We start from the raw sequence: 18,081 nt of genomic DNA, 5'->3' as shown, positions 1-18,081 counted from the left end.
GACTTTACTGAGCTGGTTTTATGAATTGAGCTCTGCTCCAGCACACTGAACAGACTTGGTTTAGGGGGTTTTACTTGGATTTTTAAGAACATCCTAGGCATATATCTGAATGGAGCCTACAAGAAAAATGGAGAGGGACTACTTACAAAGCCTGGAGTGACAGGGGGGATGGTTTCCCACTGCCAGAGGGCAGGCTTAGATGGGATATTGGGTCAAAATTCTTCCCTGTGAGGGTAGAGGGGCCCTGGCACAGGGTGCCCAGAGCAGCTGTGGCTGCCCCATCCCTGGAAGTGTCCAAGGCCAGGTTGGACAGGGCTTGGAGCAACCTGGGGTAGTGGAAGGTGTCCCTGCTGTGGCATGGTGGGAATGAGGTGATCTGTAAGGTGCCTTCCAACCCAAACCATTCTGTGATTCTGTTGTATGTACATACCCGGTGCTGTAATGGCAGAGTCTTGGTTTTCTTAACACAAAGAAGTTTCTCCTCTCAAATTTGTGAGCAGCTGAGCAGTGCAGAACAGTCTGGAAGCACCGAGGAGCTGCTCCATCCCCTGTGGAGGAGGCCTCACAGTGCTGCTGCTTTGAGAAAGGTTTCTGAGCCTTGACCCACTTTGTTTTTGCAATGGTTAAAGGACTTGAGGAAAGGATCTGCCACTCGGGCATCCTGTGCTCTGTAGAATAATAGTACTTTGAATATTTTTGGTTTGTGTGTTTATTTCCATGGGCCTGACACAGCACTTAGGCATGGGGTTGGGTGAGTCACCGATAGATTGGCGGCAGGAGCATCCCCAGAGCGTCGCTGGTTATTTGTGTTTTATTGGGGTTTGAGTCACAGCTTTGGGGCCACTGACACAAGACTTTCACAACAGAATCTGGCAAGTCAGCATCTCTTCAAAGCAGGGTCTTCTGAGTGGGTGCTCCTGTATTTGGGCAGTACTGGCACACTCATTTTTTTAAGTTCATTTGTCCAAGGGAGCATATGATGCACACAGTAATAGCAAAATAGTTGAATTTTTTAAAAGTACACCTGAAGAGTATGTAGACCTGAACTTCTGATTCATTTCTGTTTGCCAAAATCTGGGTTCTAACTTCTTCCAGGGTGAACAGGACATACAAGGCTGACCAGACTGAAAGAATCTTTTTAATGTTATCTATCTTTCAGCAGTTTTGTTAGTCTTTCCTATAGATAGGAACTAAATATAAACTGTGGTGTGTATGTCTTCAGAATATTAAAACAAACTGTTGACTTGTTTATGCCACTCAAATGTTTAGTAGTAACTTTTTTGCTTATGCTTATATTCTGCAAATATAGCTGGAGTAGATTCTAGGGCTGCTTTTACTCACGTGAGAGTATTAAAATGAAGGAAAAGTTGAAGAGAGCAGATGCTGGGAACAAGTTTTGCATAAGCAGAGTCTGTGAGCGGGTTTTAAATGATGCTTCTTGCTTTCTGTTTTGTTTTATCTTGTGGCTTCAAGCCAGCCCCACTCAGAATTTTTCAGTAGTTTTCTGGGTAGAGCCAGACAAATGTTACAGAGGAACTTGGCTTTGATGTTCACCTGTTCTCAGGACATGATTTCCTTCAAGATAATACAGGGTTTTTTACAGAAATGATGGAGATTAGTCAAAAGGCAAATAAAAAACATTTTTCCCAGCACTTGACATTTTAACTCGGCTATGAAAACGAGTGGGCTGGAATCGCTGCCTGCGTCACCGAGTAGGAGGAGAGGGGAGAACTTTGCACTGCCTCGCTCAAATGCCATGAAAATCAGGACATTTGTGCCACGAGTAACTTCTTAAAACTCAGGCCACCAAGCATTTTGGGTTTGTTGTTGTTTCTTAACTGGAAAGAGGTATTTTTAAGTGGAAACACCAGTAGAAATTCTGGGAAATGGGCTTTGTTTACTACCGTGTTTGGTTTGTAAGGCATGAGTAATGCAAATCTTGAGTGGAGGGTTCTCACCTAAATGATGCAAAGCAAATGAAATAGATGAGAATGGAACAAATCTGGGCAGGTATTTTAGCTACTTTTCAAAATGCCCATCTCAGTGCAGATTTGGATGTTTCTCTGAGCAGTTCTGGATATTCTTCTCTAGCCTACAAGTAATCAAGGGTTTTACAATCCTGTCTTAATCGGAGCCTTTACTCTTCTGGCAAATTGGCTTTATGGGGGCAGTTAGATGGGAGGTAATGGTCTTACTCTTCATCCATTTTCAGCCAGCAAAGGTCAAGAATAATCTGTCTCCCAAGACTAAGCTGATATTGGCACTGAAGTGAAGAGTTTATCTCAAATCCTGTGCATCAGTCCAGAACTGCTTCTGTATTTTTGTACTCTGCAGCCACTTGGTTATTACCAGTGTGTTCAGAAAAAACTTGTAAAACTTTCTGCATTATTTTTGGGGTGGTTTTTTTTGTTTGCTTGGTTTTGGTTTTTTTGCTTTTTGTTTTGGATTTTTGGTTGGATTTTTTTAGGAAATTTCCTAAACAAAACCTCTGGATTTTATTCATGCTGATTGCTGAAGCTCAGGAGTAAGAGAACAGTCTAGATGTAGGTGGAGGATTAAGGATTAATAATGGGCAAGCATTTGTTTGGAATTTCATGGGCAGCATGCTGTTGGAGACAACTGATTTCCTTTCCTCGAGTGTGCTGGCTCTGGTGCCCACCTGGTTGTCCTGGGAGCTGGTTCAGGGGATTGTCTGTTGTGCTTTTCTCCTAATCTGTGGGGTTTTTCCTTTGCAGGACCCGTGGGGGCACAGCCCCTGCTCATGGTGCCCAGACGTCCCGGCTATGGCACCATGGGCAAGCCCATTAAACTGCTGGCCAACTGCTTCCAAGTTGAAATCCCAAAGATTGATGTCTACCTCTATGAGGTGGACATCAAACCAGATAAGTGTCCTCGGAGGGTGAACAGGTGAGAAGATACATTTGTCTTGTAGATTATACCAATGGGAATGTTGAGTAACATCAAGAGCTGTGAAAGGGAGGCTTTCTTTCCTTTTCCCCACGTCCCAGCTGGGAGGTGAAAGTGCTGCTGCTCATTCAGCTTGAGGAGGAAGTCAATATTTATCATCTTCCTGAAGTACTTTGGGTGAATATTGCCTGGCCAGGACGTGGTGCCTGGAAGCTGCTGCTGTGCAGGAAGGCTGGTTTGCACGTGCTGAAAGGAAAGTGTTTCCATTCTGTGCCACTGGAACACCCAGCCCGCCCAAAGAATTCAGATCCCAGAGGCCTGTTACAGTTAAATCAGTAAAAATCTACTGTGTTCCAAAAGTTTATCTACTACTTGCATCAAGAAGCATTTTTGTATAAGCTGAAAATTTTATCATGGTTTTTCAAGTGTAATTCCAGTGCTTGTGTCAGATTAATCGTTATTGCCACCAATTTATAATAAAGCAAGGGAGGTAAATCTATAATTGTGTGCAAATTGGATTAGGCTTTTACAGGATTTTGTAGAAACTCAGGTTAAGGACTCAAAGACAAGCTTCTTTTGTTAGGGCATCTCATGTTTATAACCAGTGTAGGCAGAATTCAAAACTCTCATGGAGGAGCAGATAAACATTGCTGCAGACAGTACAATGAACTGGCAGAGCTTCCAGATGGGGTCTGTGCTCTTTTTTCACAATACCACTTTGTGGGTTTTTTCCAAGGTAACAGTGGCCTTGTTTTCCATCATAAAGATGACACAAAGGCCTTGGTCATTTCTAGGAGTTTCTGAAATTATTTCAGTACCAATATTCTCCAGTATTGGAGCATTTACGTTGATTGTGATGTTATTCTGTAGTGTTTATTTATTTAGTTAAAGTATGTGAAGCACCTTTAGGCATAGCAGTGGATGTTTATAATTCACTCAAGTATTGTTTATTGCAACTACTTCAGCAAAACACCTGGGCCTGGGAGCCAGCTCGGGTCTGATCCTTCCTCAGAAACATCTTCAGTGTAAATATCCCCTTTTCCAGGGACGTGGTGGACTCTATGGTGCAGCATTTTAAAGTGACAATATTTGGGGACCGTAGACCAGTTTATGATGGGAAAAGAAGCCTCTATACAGCCAATCCACTTCCTGTGGCCACTACTGGGGTAAGATAACTGGGAAGATGTTATATTGGTAGCAGCTTCATAGGAAAGGAAAAAACCCAACGTTAAATATTGCTGATTTCAGAAAAGCTGGAAGCATCTTACAGTATCTGTATTGAAATTGAGTCCTTCTGATACATTTCCTGTAAATTCCAGTGTGTGTAAATGTTCATGTAATAGTTGCATTCAGAACTTCCTGTGTAATTTAGTAGCTGCTTTCTACAGCAAAATCTATTAAAACATTTGATTTTACAGATTGTAACACATGATCTCGTGATGAATTGAAAAAAAACAAGCCAGAGTTTTTCTAGAATGTATTGCTTTATGATTTGAGGTGACAAAAAGTTATTCTATCCTCTTCTGCTTGGTCAGGACCCAGTTCTCTTCACTTTGTGCATTTGATAATGTACTTTCATCAGATGTGCTGTGACTTCAATATCTGAGTTTTTGAGTCTCTGGCCCAGTTATGGGAAAGAGTGGAATCTCAAGGCTACCAGACTCCAGATTAAAGAGCTGCTTTTTATTTCTTTCTTTTCTCCCCTGCCCAGGTGGATTTGGATGTGACACTACCCGGAGAAGGTGGAAAAGATCGTCCCTTCAAAGTGTCAATAAAGTTTGTTTCTCGGGTGAGCTGGCACTTGCTGCATGAAGTTTTGACAGGAAGAACCTTGCCTGAGCCTCTGGAACTAGACAAACCTATCAGCACTAACCCTGTTCATGCTGTCGATGTGGTGCTACGACACCTCCCCTCCATGAAGTAGGTTCACTGTCTTCCTGCAGTCTGTCTTTACCTGAAGTATCCCCACTGGGAGACCTTCATCCCCATTTCTTCACAGGTGAAAAGAGAAACTGTTCATTTCCCCTCTGCAGCACAGCTGGTGAGCTGAACAGGGAGCTACTAGTCAGTCCTGTACAAGTGTTTCTGTAGGCAGAGCAGGTGATGTGTGTTGGAAAAGAGCAGGAAACATCAGGCATTTATAACAGGCCTTCATAGAAATGCTGAGAGGTTGAGGGAGCTTGTGCACTGCTGTCCTGGTTCTGCTCAGCTTGAGCCAAGTGATGGCAGTGCCTGTGAAAAGCACGAGTCTCTTTAATCCATTCATACACTGTCACCAGTGCATGCTTCTCATGTCTGAAATACATGGCTGGGACCAGGTACCTGTCCTAACAAAGTCTCATATTTGTTATTTTATCTCAGAACCCTGAAATTTAGAGAAGGCTAATTTTGCTTGATTTGGTCAATGAAAGTTACTTTTGAAGTCTGGCTTTAGGCAGTACAATGGCTTTGCTCTGAGCAGATTTCTGATTGGTTTCACTGATAGCTCTGATAGGTTTCACTGTGTGTAGCTGACTCCTAAAACAAGTGCCCTGTGGTTTTGTGGAATCCAGTGTTCCTCAGCTTCCCCAGATCTGAAGATGTTAGCCTCTGTACTAATGCCTGTGCATTACAGAGCAGGAGGTGTGGAGGCTCAGGAGCAGCTGTTTTCTACCTGTAAGAGAAACATCATTTCATCTAGCTCTTTGTTTCCCCCATAGTTTTTGCTTCTCTCAATGTATCTTGTATTCAAAAGTTCCCTATGAATTAGGAAAAATGATATTTAAGGGTCAGGCCAGTATAGACAAGGCTGTTGTACAGAACCTGCTGTGGTGGAGATCCCACTTTCTTGAAGCAGAAGATTGGGAAGGGTAAGTTAACTTAGTTCTTGATTTGTTGTAAAAACTGAAAGTGGTTTGTGCATTGCTAAGAATAGTAAATGTTTTTGTCTAAATTTAAAAGCACTGCAGTAGGAGCAGAAGCATTCAGGATATTTTGTTTATACTTTCTTCTTGGCACAGTTTGCTGGTGCATAAAATGCCAAAAAATAATAATGCTGTGCATCACAATCTTTGTTACATGAATTTTATGTTCGGAAAGCAAGGACATCAATGTGTGGCCACCTGTTTCCCCAGGTACACCCCTGTGGGCCGCTCCTTCTTCTCAGCTCCAGAAGGCTATGACCACCCCCTGGGAGGGGGCAGGGAGGTCTGGTTTGGGTTCCATCAGTCTGTCCGACCTGCCATGTGGAAAATGATGCTCAACATCGATGGTAAGTGGAGACTCAGGGCTGAGATTCAGACCAGACATGTATGGCAAAGGCCACCTGGAAATGCTAGTCAGTTTTCCTTGCATTTGTCATGATGTCAATGTTTGAGCAGAAATTTAGCTGCCATATAAAAACCAGTATCCCTGCATAAGAAGGAATTGCACAGGGCTTGTTTTCCTGCTTAATTTCAGTATTGGTGCATCCCCAGTGACACGGCAGGTTGCCTGCACTGTGTCTCTGTGCAGCTGTACACAGTGAGTGGTGCTCAGTACTTCCAAGAAAACCCTGTAAAACATACCCCAAACACTTCTCTGAATAGGGCTGATTGGGATGTGCAAAAAGCATAACTCTGCAGCTCTGCACTGAGTCCCTGATGAATGGATCTGAGATCAACCGGTGCCTGTGTCAGACTCCCTCGTCCTGTGAGCACTCAGATCTATTTAGTTGTTAAACCCTCATTGAAAAGTGTCAGTGGTGAAGGTGCAGGTGCTGCCTGAGGTTTTCTCTGATTTGCATTCAGTTCTCACTGTCTTTGAAATGCTTTATAAACCCAAGGTAAATTATCTTGCTCTACACTGAGCACTCCAAGTCAGGTTGTGCTTGGAGCATAATAAAATATTGCAGATGTTGAGCTGTCTTGCTGAAAATTTGCAAGTCCGTGTGTTCTGGTTTACATAAATTGTGGGTGATTCTCCTGTGACTGAAGTCACACAGTTTGTTCTTGTAAAATTGCCTTTCTAACAGCAGCTGTGGTTTAAAAAGATGAAGGTAAAAATCTCATCCTGTCCCAGAAAGAACCAGTGTTGGTATCTATATGCAAGGTACTGAGAGGACTGCAGTTCAGGTAGAAGAGGATGAATTTACACCAGTTGATGATGTACTGTGCTGTTACTTTGTGAGGCAAGTTTTTCTAACCTGCATTAGCACATGTAGTAGTAACTCCTGGAGTAGAAGTTTTTCAGTCCTTCCTGTGAATGAGAAATTTTAAGCCCTCTGTAAGTGGTGATTCACAGAGCTGTTTTTCTGTTTCCTGGTTTGAGGCTGTGAAATTGTCTTCAAACCCCATCAACTGGAGGTTTTTCAGTTTGGTTGGATGGAGTTCTCCATGAAAGTGTTGCTGTGGGAGACAACCCACACACTGCCAGGGTGGGGAGAGTGAGGATTTGGGGTCACTCAGGAATTTGGAGCAGTCTCAGGCATCCGGAGGTGTTGGTTGATGCCTCATGTGAGGTTGGTAGGCTGCTCAAGTGACACATATCTGAAGAATGTTGGGTTGTATGTGTGGCAGGTTTGGTACATGAGATCTGGAAAACTGATAAATGCTTGATGAGTATTTCTTTTCTGTTGTTGACACTTAAAGTTTTAAATGTGTGGAACAGATTGTGTCTGAGCTGTGTCTAGTCCCACCTCGCCTTTCCTGCCAAAGGTGTTGTTTCAGTTGTTTATAACTTTGTCAAGAAGGTAATTTATGATCTTCCTTGCAAGGAATAAGTCAGCTGTCCTGCTTAAAACCAGTATATTGTCCCTTAAAGTGATTGTGTCATTAGCATGTGGGGAGGGTAGGAGATTTGAGTAGATCAAGGGCTGCACTCCCCCTACACCAACACACTTTGTGCACAGTCAAAATAGTGCTCATGTCTACACCAGATATTGTTTCAGTAATTGAGCAGATTGTGTAATTGACAAAATTATATTGCATGTCGAATTATGTTAGCTTTTAATATTCAAAAGTCTGCAATAAAGAGGTATTAATCCTGTCTCTGCAGCTTCATACAGAGGTGAAAGAGAATGTCTCTTTTGTTGCAGCTTTCTAGAAATAAATGTTCTCTGGGGGAAAAACCCTTTCAAACCCCTGAAATTCCAGGTAGTAGCAGGATGATTGTACTGGAGACAGATGTGTCACTGTAGACTTTCTGCTGGCTTCTTGATATTTTACTCCTGCAGAACTCACTGTTCTGTTTCTAAATGTGCCTGAGGTTTACATGGACTTCTAAGAAATATTGATGTATGAACTGCTTCACAATATCTTGACTGGGGTTTTTTACACTTAATATTTTGCTCTTTGTAGTTTCTGCCACTGCCTTCTACAAAGCACAACCCGTAATTCAGTTCATGTGTGAAGTCCTTGACATTCATAATATTGATGAACAACCAAGACCTCTGACTGATTCTCATCGGGTAAAATTCACCAAAGAGATAAAGGGTGAGTAGAAATGGGTTGGTTTTGTCCCAGGTTAACACGGTAAAGTTAATTCTAAAGGAATTGTTTTAACTGGAAGCCTGGTTAACATGGATCAGAAGGGCCTGGAACTGCCAAGAGACTTGTAGTATCCATGTGTGTAGCTCTAATCTTGAGAGAAACAATGCAGCTCTGCAGAAATGGGAGCTGAAAAACATTCCCAGTGGCTTAGAGGGAAAGAGGGAGCACGTTGTTCATTGCCTGGGCAGAGGTAAGTGGCTGGTGCCAGCCTCTCCTAACCCAGGGTCCCTGAGGCCACCTGGCTTTGTGTGTGAGCTCCTGTTGTTTCAGTGCTGTGGCAAAGTGAACATTGATTTCAAGGCTAACATTGATTCTTTTAACGGAGTGTTGTTATAGTGAACTTAATAAGTGATTGCCTTGTGGAAAAATAAGTACCACTTACAGCTGAAGGCCAAATTCCATTCCAAAGGAATTGCATAAGCTGCTGGTTTGAGTGGTTTCACTCCATATATGCTACTTGGGTTTGAATTTTCCCATATCCTTTGTTCCAGTGTAATTTGCAGAGAGAAAAGCCTTGGAGGAGCTCAGCTCTTAAACACTTGATGCAAGATTAGACTTTACTGAAATCCTGGGCAGCTAAAAAGTAAATTTGAACTGTAGTCATAAAGGGATGTGCTCACAGAAGAGTCATGACTGAAAAACCACAGGATTTATTTTGTACTAGTCCTAACATGCTCCCTTTTACATCTGTCTTCATTCTGTAGGGCAGGTAACTGGAGGTTGAGAAACTGCCTCTGCTTGATCTCGGATGCCTCAGAGGCTCTGTTACCATAGCCAGAAAATATTGAAAGTTATCCCTTTGCTCTCAGACTCGTCTTTGCTGCTGTAGGGTCTGAGAGCTCCAGCCAGGACGTGACCACGTACAGCAAAACAAGCCCTGCATTCCAGCTGACTGTGCATGAGCAGCACTGGGGGAGGCACTGCCTTGGTAGTGTCCCAGCAGAGTAATGACAGAGCAGGGAATGGGTTCCAGACATCTCTGTGTTCATCAGCCCTTGTCTGTGGTCACAGTGCCCCATGGTTTCTTTTCTCTATTTTCTCTTAATGCCGTGTCAGGGCAGTGGTGGTTTATTTTTACTGTGCCATCCTCTGAGTAATACTGATGTTCTGGATGCAATTAGTGTTGTCAGGGAGCAAGGAGGTACGGTCAGTGCTTCTTTGTGATGTCTGTGTCCCCAGTAAACTAAACACAGGCTGATGTCTGGTGCCTGGGGACCTGATTTTGGGTGGTGTTCAGTCGGTGGCACACAATCCACATGGACCTCAACAGGATGAGCCATGCAATGCTCTCTCAAAGGCCTTTAGTACTGGACTTCACTAGTATTCCACTTTACTACTGGAAGTGAATCCTTTGAATACTCAGGGTTTTTTTTTAGTTTGTCCTGTGGAGCTGGGGAAGGGCAGCAGTGTGTGGATGCTGTGCACCCCCCGTGTGATAAGCTCAGCGCTCCCAGCAGATGTTGAGGCTGCTCTGTGTGAGCAGCACAGTGTGTGCACAGTCACAGCAGCAGCCCCCAGAGCCTCTTGGAGCTGCCACTCTCATGATTATTGTGGGCAGAGATAAGTCTGGAGAGACTCTGGAGTGTAGGCTGGGTGCTTTGAGACGGGGTTCTCAAAATGCAAAATTAAATTTGGTCAGTGAAATTAAAGAAAACTACAGGATGAATGTGGACACAAAGCTGGGGGGAAAGATGATAAAGTACAAACCTGGTTTTGTCCTTTTAATTTCAATTACATTGGAACTGATACTTTGGAGAGATGTACAAGATTGAGAATGTGAACACAAGGATATGGTGAAAACTGCTGTCCGAGTTCAGTCAATGCTTTTGAAATGAAATTCAGAAGACATTGAACGTTAAATATTTTACATCATGGTTTATTTGTGAGGATAATAATCAGGATTAGTCAGAACTCAAATTATAATGAAAGTAAAAATGTTTGGCAAATAATATAATAATTTCTTTGTGCTATTTGATGCTGACCCCAAAGCTGTTATGTTCTATCATTTGAAATCTTGTGTCTCCTGTGTACATGTTTGTGTAGTCATGGCACCAGTTTTTTTGATGCTTTTCTGCAGGTCTAAAGGTAGAAGTGACTCACTGTGGGACAATGAGAAGGAAGTACCGTGTCTGTAACGTCACGAGACGGCCTGCAAGTCATCAAACGTAAGAGGCTTTTTGGCAGAGCATGAAATGTGTGATAGTTTCACACTGAGTATCAGGACCTGGTATTTCATTCATTTTGGGATGATGTTATTTGACAAATAATATTTTACTAAAATGCCTGTCTTCTCAGCTTTCCTTTACAGCTAGAAAATGGCCAGACTGTGGAGAGGACAGTAGCACAGTATTTCAGAGAGAAATACAACCTCCAGCTGAAATACCCTCACCTTCCTTGTCTGCAAGTGGGACAGGAACAAAAACACACCTACCTGCCTTTAGAAGTAAGAGCCTTACTCTGATAGATCAGCTGGGTTTGGGTGGGTTCTGTCAGTTTGCAAAATGTTACGAGTCAATGCTCTTTGGAATACAAGTGTGTTTACAGGTTTACATATTCATCACTCTTTAATTTCACTAAATACTCTCTGCATGCTACAGTGCTTTGAAGTGTAGAAATACGAGAAAGAACAGGCAGTTGTTCAAACGTGTTGGGGTTGTGATTTATAGTGACAGCATAGTGGCATGTGTGTACAGTGTGGTGTGACCTGAGTGCTTCTGGTGTGAATTAATGCTTCTGTTTTCCCCTGCAGGTGTGTAACATCGTGGCTGGCCAGAGGTGCATCAAGAAGCTGACAGACAATCAGACCTCGACCATGATAAAAGCAACAGCCAGGTCTGCCCCAGACAGGCAGGAGGAGATCAGCAGACTGGTGAGTGCCCCAATCCCAGCTCCATGGGACACTGCTCAGAGTGACACTGGACTGGATTATATCCATGCAAAACTTCCTAGTCTTTTCATTCCTCCTCATCCTTTAACTTAACAGATTTTAACTACGTTTTTTAATAGAATTTATTTTAAATGGCCTGGAACAATAGCATGAGTCCATAGTACAGGCTTTGCATTATCATCTCTGCACTTAATTTACTGTGAGGAAATGTTTGGAAAATGCTTTTGAATGAACAAACTGAAAATGAGCACTTGAGTAATGAAGGGAACAAAACTATCTCATCCATTAGATTACATGGTAGTAATTGTTTTCAATGGGGATGGGTTGATAGTGTTGAGCAGTCGAGTCTGAGCCTTTTTCAATGAAATTGTTGTAAGAACACTCCTGCAATGTTCCTGTTAGCCTATGTTTTGTTATATGGATTGCAATCAGATACTTCAGTAACACTGAAAATGAGAATTTTCCTAGGTGAGAAGTGCAAATTACGATGCAGATCCGTTTGTCCAAGAGTTCCAGTTCAAAGTGCGGGATGAGATGGCCCACGTGACAGGACGTGTGCTCCCAGCCCCCATGCTGCAGTACGGAGGACGGGTGAGCCTTTGGCTTCTCCTCTGCTTTCCATTTCAAGGAGTGATTTCCTGTGCACCTTGCCTCTACAGGGATGAGACTTTGAATAATAAACTCCTCTTTTGTTATCTTGAAACTGCAAGTAGCACCGGCTGCTTCTTGTTTAGTCACTTGAGTGTCTGTTGCTTTTGTTTCCCCAGAACCGAACCGTGGCAACACCAAGCCATGGCGTGTGGGACATGAGAGGGAAACAGTTCCACACTGGGGTGGAGATCAAGATGTGGGCCATAGCTTGCTTTGCAACACAGAGACAGTGCAGAGAAGAAATTCTGAAGTAAGGCATGTTGTGGTTCAGGCTTTGGACTGTAAACATGAATGTAGGGTTACAATGAGCATTTTACCTGGGTTTAATGTGAGATGTTAGGGTGAGAATCTGGGCTGGTTTGCTTCCATGCTGGAAGCTACAATGAAAACACTGAACTGGGTACACTGTGGGTGTTTGTCCGGTGACATCACTGTATATAGTCCCTTCTGACATCTTGAACAAAGTACTGAAGGTGTCTAGACTGTTTTTTAGCCCATTCTGGCCTGTGGTGTTTCACAGCTGTACAGCCTTCACATAACAAACATTTTTAAAATGCTGCTTTAAAAGCTATTTGGAATCATCCTCTTCTGACAGTTCTGTCCCTTTGTGCTTTGGTTATTGTGTACTCTTGCTACTGCAAAAATCCAAAAATCTCCTCGTCTGCAGGGGTTTCACGGACCAGCTGCGCAAGATCTCCAAGGACGCCGGGATGCCGATCCAGGGCCAGCCCTGCTTCTGCAAGTACGCCCAGGGTGCAGACAGCGTGGAGCCCATGTTCCGACACCTCAAGAACACCTATTCAGGGCTTCAGCTCATCATTGTCATCCTGCCAGGGAAGACACCTGTGTACGGTAAGGGCACGCCTCTGTCTTTACCTGTTCGGTCAGGTATCATTCGGAGAAATCTGCTGCCCAGCAGATGTTAAAAATTACTCAGCACCATCCTTTAGGTGTTAGACACCACTGTTTTGTGTCTGAAGATAAATCGGAAGCAGGTCTGAGTATGCAGATAAGTTAGAAGTTACTGCACAGTGTGTACACTGGAATTACTGTGACCTATCTAAGATCGAAATGCAGCAATAACCTCAAATGGACTCAAGTTGTCTCCTTGTATTTGCTTCCCAGCGGAGGTGAAGCGTGTGGGAGATACACTGTTGGGAATGGCCACACAGTGTGTTCAGGTCAAGAACGTCATTAAAACATCTCCACAGACCCTCTCAAATCTGTGCCTGAAGATTAATGTTAAGCTAGGAGGAATCAACAACATCCTTGTACCTCATCAACGGTAAGACTCTGGAGATTGCGTTGGGTTTTCTTTTAACAGATGTGGTTATGTTTGCTACTTAGCACCCAAAATTTAAATGTGGCCAAGTTTTAAATTAAAATAGTCTTCTGATAGTAGTATGTGGTATTTGAAGTAGAATTAAATTCCTTCCAGCACAGTCTTAGAATGGTGGCTGGCCTGTGCATTAGGTCTTCAGCCAAGGTCAAATGTTTGATCAGTGTCAAAGTTGAAATGAGGAACAGTTGTGTAAGGAAAAATATTTGAAAGGCAGTTTAAGACCATCCTGCTACTCAGGTCCTGGAGAACAGTATAATGTGCATGCTGGTGCTATAGCTCAGTGGTGCTGAGGGGACCCCCAGGCTCACACAGGGCCTCTGAAGCCCCGGCTGGGGCTGCTCCTCACCAGGATCATGCCCCACTTCTGGCAGTGTGTTTGCAGTGTGTTTTGGTCTCTGCTGGGGAGGGTTCCAAGTTCACCTCTTGTGCACAAAGATCCCATTGTTGAGCCTTGGCCCGGGTACCTGATAAGGCTGAGACAGAAACAACCCCCACGGTGAGCGATGACCTTGTGGCAGCTCTTCAGCTACGAGTGTGACTTAGCACTTTTTTCTTTTTGAAGACCTTCTGTGTTCCAGCAGCCAGTGATCTTTTTGGGAGCTGATGTCACTCACCCTCCAGCTGGAGATGGAAAGAAGCCTTCCATTGCTGCTGTAAGTTTTATTAAATTTACATGGTGGCTTTTCATTGTGTGTAAATGTTAGAATAGTAAGTGCAACTCATGGACTATGTCTGTATTACATATCTTTCAGGGCTTATGCCAGTTCTTTGTACACATTCCCAATGATATTAAAAATCATGTATTTAAAAGAAAAAAGCTGCCTTATACTTCAGAGTGGTTCCTTAGCTTTTTAATTTTTAAATCAAGGTAAAATGGCATTGTTAAATAATATATTTCTGCAGAAATATTCTCAAGGAAATAACACAGCTTGGTAGCCTTAGCTATGCGAATAAATCACACAGGACTCCATTTTCTTCAGGGTGGAAAAAGCCCGTTCTTTATTCACATAACTCCTTTTTATACAGTTTTACAGACCTCACGTGTGACTCCAATTGGTCAGGAATTTTCTTGCCAATTACTTTATTGGTTAGTAATAAGTTGTTACCCTGTCACTCAAACTCTCCACGTGTACCTGCAGGGAAAGTTGCTTGTGAGAGAGAGTTTTCATTTCTCTATCTAATGGTGTAAAAACACTTTATGCAGGTGTTAGTTTTTTTTTTACCCAGGAATAGATTGTTATGTTAACAAACTGCTCACATGGGATTGCTTTCACATGGGAACCTGCAAAGTGCTGGCTTGACTTAGAAGAAATGACAGGCCAGCCAGAGCAGGCCTGATTTTATGAGGCCTTTCTTTATCGTTTTTCTACCTTACTGCAACAGTTAGCTAGTAACATTTTTTGGGTTTTTAAAGGAGAAAAGTGTCATTAAAGGCCTGGTTTGGCAGAAATGTTTTTGATATTTCTTACCTTTTGTGTTGGTACAATCCAAAACTCAAGGTGGTGATTGGAGGCTTAGTCAGTGCTCTCCTACTTCATCCCCTTGGTATTTTAGTTGTCATTGATTGTGGTTATGGAAACTGCATCTGTGTTTAAAGTAACGAAGGGAAGCTGAGGTTTTTCTCAGTGTAAAAGGTGAGAAAATGTCACAGAAAAATGTCTGTCTGGATTATAAAAATATGCCTCAGTGAGAAGCCAAATTCTGTAGGTGCATTTCAGGATGCCTGGGGGCAAAAGGTGTTAAACCTGTAGCAAGTACAAGTTCCTGTTCAAAGTGTTACTGTGGTGGTTGTTTAGCACAAACATCTTGTACTTGCCGCTCTTGGCTTTTTTGTTTTTAATTGTTTTGGCACAGATTTGAGCTTGCACTGCTGCACTCTCCCCACAGGTTGTAGGCAGCATGGATGCTCATCCCAGCCGGTACTGTGCCACGGTGAGGGTCCAGCGGCCCCGGCAGGAGATCATCCAGGACCTGGCCTCCATGGTCAGGGAGCTGCTCATCCAGTTCTACAAATCAACACGCTTCAAGCCCACCCGTATCATCTTCTACAGGGACGGTGTCTCTGAGGGACAGTTCCGACAGGTTGGTTCGGTTGTGGGTTTCTTGAAGGAGTCTCTTACTCCGTAGTAGCTGCAGGTCTTGTTTTGTACTGTTTGAGTTGCTTACATTTACACAAGATAATTAAGGAGAGAATTTCTTCATCTTGTTGGGTAAGAGGAGTTGCAGCTGTTTTCCTGTCTGGGAAGGAGAATTCTTCAAATTTGGGAAACCATGTATCTCTAAGTACTTTCTGAGATTACCAGTTGTGTGCCAAAATTGGGCCCGTTAACTACACCGAGTTAGTAGGTGTTGTGTGTAGAATACAGCGAAAGGAAAACCTAAACTCCTCTGTTCTTGTGCTTGTAGGTTTTGTATTATGAGCTGCTGGCCATTAGAGAAGCCTGCATCAGTTTGGAGAAGGATTACCAGCCTGGAATAACCTACATTGTGGTGCAGAAGCGACATCATACGCGGCTGTTCTGTGCTGACAGAACAGAAAGGGTAATCACTGCCCTCTGAGGAGCCTTTTGGGAAAGCTACACGAGGAGCTCTTAGGCTGCTGGAGAAAATATTTGAATGGGCTTCTGTCCATCTGGTTGAATGTGCCTGCAGGGAAGTGTTGATTTGATAAAATGGGGCCCCAAATTGAAAAATCATGGACCTTAAGTCTGTTAAGAACCCCCACAACATCACACTGGGGCTAAAATCCGTGTGACTACTCAGGACCAATCTCCAGCAGTAATAGAAGAAAGTACAAAATGGTGGAACCTTTTTTCTGAGTTAGTCAATCCAAACTGAAGCTGACAATCCTAAATACAAATGTCTGCAGCTTCTCAGCCTGAGCTGGAAGGTTCTGATGTGCTGGAGGTGCAGTGTTGTGTAAGGTGCTGGAGAGCCATCCAGTGTCCTTGTCAAAACTCCAAGGTCTGATGCAGAGGCACATTCCAAACAGTTCTGTGGCACTTGATGTGCCCAAACCTTGCCAGTGGTGAATAGAAACTTGTATTTTTCATTACAGTTGAGCTGTATAAACAGCTGAGGCCGCACTTACCAAACCTCTTCTCTAGGTTGGACGAAGTGGCAATATTCCAGCTGGGACAACTGTAGATACAGACATTACACACCCCTACGAGTTCGATTTTTACCTCTGTAGCCATGCTGGAATACAGGTATGGTTGCTTTGTGTAAGTAAATGTGAATTTAGAACAAATTGTTTTTCTTCTTTTTGTGACACCTGTTTACAAACGGTTGCTTAGCAGGGAAATGTTCTTTTAGCTCAATTTTATCTGAGATAAAACATTATTGTGAGACTTAGAGGATGATTTGCTTAACAGGTGGTCTCTGCTGCACATTTAAATTTGCACTGATGGTAAGTGGTGCTTTTCAAAGTTGGTTTTTAAGAGGTCACTTTATTTTGTGACATTAGTATTTCTGAAAAAATATTTCAACTTTTATCATACTATTGCTTAAAAAGTAAAAAAAAAAAAAATTACTCTTTAAATTTTTATCACTTGAGTCTGACTACATTGCCATCAGTTTTGTTTAGGTTGGCTGGGCATGACTTCTTTTCCAGTTTTGAATCATTTCAATGGGTTTTTTGTCAACCTTTACACTGTGTCTGAGCAAGCTGCTTTCTGTCCCTGTGGAAAAAGATTTGTATCAAATTTGAGGCAGAAATGCTGGGTGTAGTTGGAGCTCATTGTGTTTAATATAGCAAGGCATAAAGAACCTCAACTAAATTGATACTCCAGATATATTTGTTTTAAAAGGAGAGACTTGTAGCTTGGCTAAAGCACAACTATTTACCCAATTCAGGTGCACTGTAAGATTTCACTTGAGTTTCTAGTGTTCATACTTGCAGTTAGAGTGCTCAGGAACTGCAAGGATTTAAAAGCACTGGGTGTTTCTCTGGGATGTTTCGTGAGAAACAGTTTAATTGAAGGTAGGTAAAAGGAGCTGTAATTATGGTTTAGTCATGTTGGGAGCAGATGTTGATCACTGAGGGTTATGTAGAAGGGGTTTTATGCAAGCAAGAACATTTAGAGCAATATAATCATGTATATGTTAGACTTATTCATCTTTAAATACATTTAGGCCTGACATAGAACTGAACGCGTTCGGCTGCCGTGACGTAGGCGTCCACACTAGATAGCCTGGCTCTTTCTGAACAGCAAAACCTGACTTGTTTATGGAAACCCAGGCAAGTGACCCTCCATCCCCATCTCTGCAGGGAACCAGCCGGCCCTCCCACTACCACGTGCTGTGGGATGACAACTGCTTCACGGCGGACGAGCTGCAGCTGCTGACGTACCAGCTGTGCCACACCTACGTGCGCTGCACCCGCTCCGTCTCCATCCCGGCCCCGGCCTACTACGCTCACCTGGTGGCATTCAGAGCACGCTACCACCTCGTGGACAAGGAACACGACAGGTACATCACAGCCTGTGCTCAGGGTTTGCTCCCTGCTGCTCTCCTCTGCTGTCAGGCCTAAAGCCGCCTGACTGCTGGTCTGGCGCTTAGCTTCTGCTGCCTCTAGGACTGATGTTAAGAGCGTCACTCCTGGCAGGTGCTGCTCTACATCAGACCAGAGTGGGTTGGTGGATTCTACTGAATAACACTCAGATTAAAAGAATTCAGTTACTCAAGTATTTTGTTATGACTTTGACGTGGTCTGAGGCAATCAAGCCAGCGATTTAATTTTCTTGCTTTAGGATCAGAGTAGTCATGAATGAACCAAATATTAAGTG

The 18,081-nt window shown here is 43.2% G+C and overlaps 1 protein-coding gene across 4 annotated transcripts in view; it reads left to right on the top strand.

Moving 5' to 3' along the window:
• The window catches only part of AGO3 (argonaute RISC catalytic component 3), a 33,925-nt gene that overhangs the window by 3,950 nt on the left and 11,894 nt on the right, over positions 1-18,081 (top strand). For all 4 annotated transcript variants that reach the window (XR_008434827.1, XR_008434826.1, XR_008434825.1 and 1 more), the window contains exons 2-18: positions 2,736-2,907; positions 3,953-4,073; positions 4,619-4,827; positions 6,021-6,157; positions 8,223-8,357; positions 10,492-10,579; positions 10,710-10,857; positions 11,164-11,283; positions 11,770-11,892; positions 12,069-12,202; positions 12,620-12,804; positions 13,078-13,237; positions 13,857-13,947; positions 15,182-15,376; positions 15,701-15,835; positions 16,402-16,503; positions 17,565-17,764. Coding sequence is in view for 1 of the 4 variants with exons in the window: in XM_053964449.1 (XP_053820424.1) it covers positions 2,736-2,907; positions 3,953-4,073; positions 4,619-4,827; positions 6,021-6,157; positions 8,223-8,357; positions 10,492-10,579; positions 10,710-10,857; positions 11,164-11,283; positions 11,770-11,892; positions 12,069-12,202; positions 12,620-12,804; positions 13,078-13,237; positions 13,857-13,947; positions 15,182-15,376; positions 15,701-15,835; positions 16,402-16,503; positions 17,565-17,764 (2,455 nt within the window). In the remaining 3 variants the exon portion in view is untranslated. The remainder of the gene's footprint in view (positions 1-2,735; positions 2,908-3,952; positions 4,074-4,618; positions 4,828-6,020; positions 6,158-8,222; positions 8,358-10,491; positions 10,580-10,709; positions 10,858-11,163; positions 11,284-11,769; positions 11,893-12,068; positions 12,203-12,619; positions 12,805-13,077; positions 13,238-13,856; positions 13,948-15,181; positions 15,377-15,700; positions 15,836-16,401; positions 16,504-17,564; positions 17,765-18,081) is intronic.

The sequence above is a fragment of the Vidua chalybeata genome, chromosome 25, assembly GCF_026979565.1.
Source record: "Vidua chalybeata isolate OUT-0048 chromosome 25, bVidCha1 merged haplotype, whole genome shotgun sequence".
Lineage (NCBI taxonomy): Eukaryota > Metazoa > Chordata > Aves > Passeriformes > Viduidae > Vidua > Vidua chalybeata.
The sequence above is the reverse complement of the archived record's forward strand: the minus strand, read 5'-3'. Positions and strand labels throughout refer to the sequence as shown.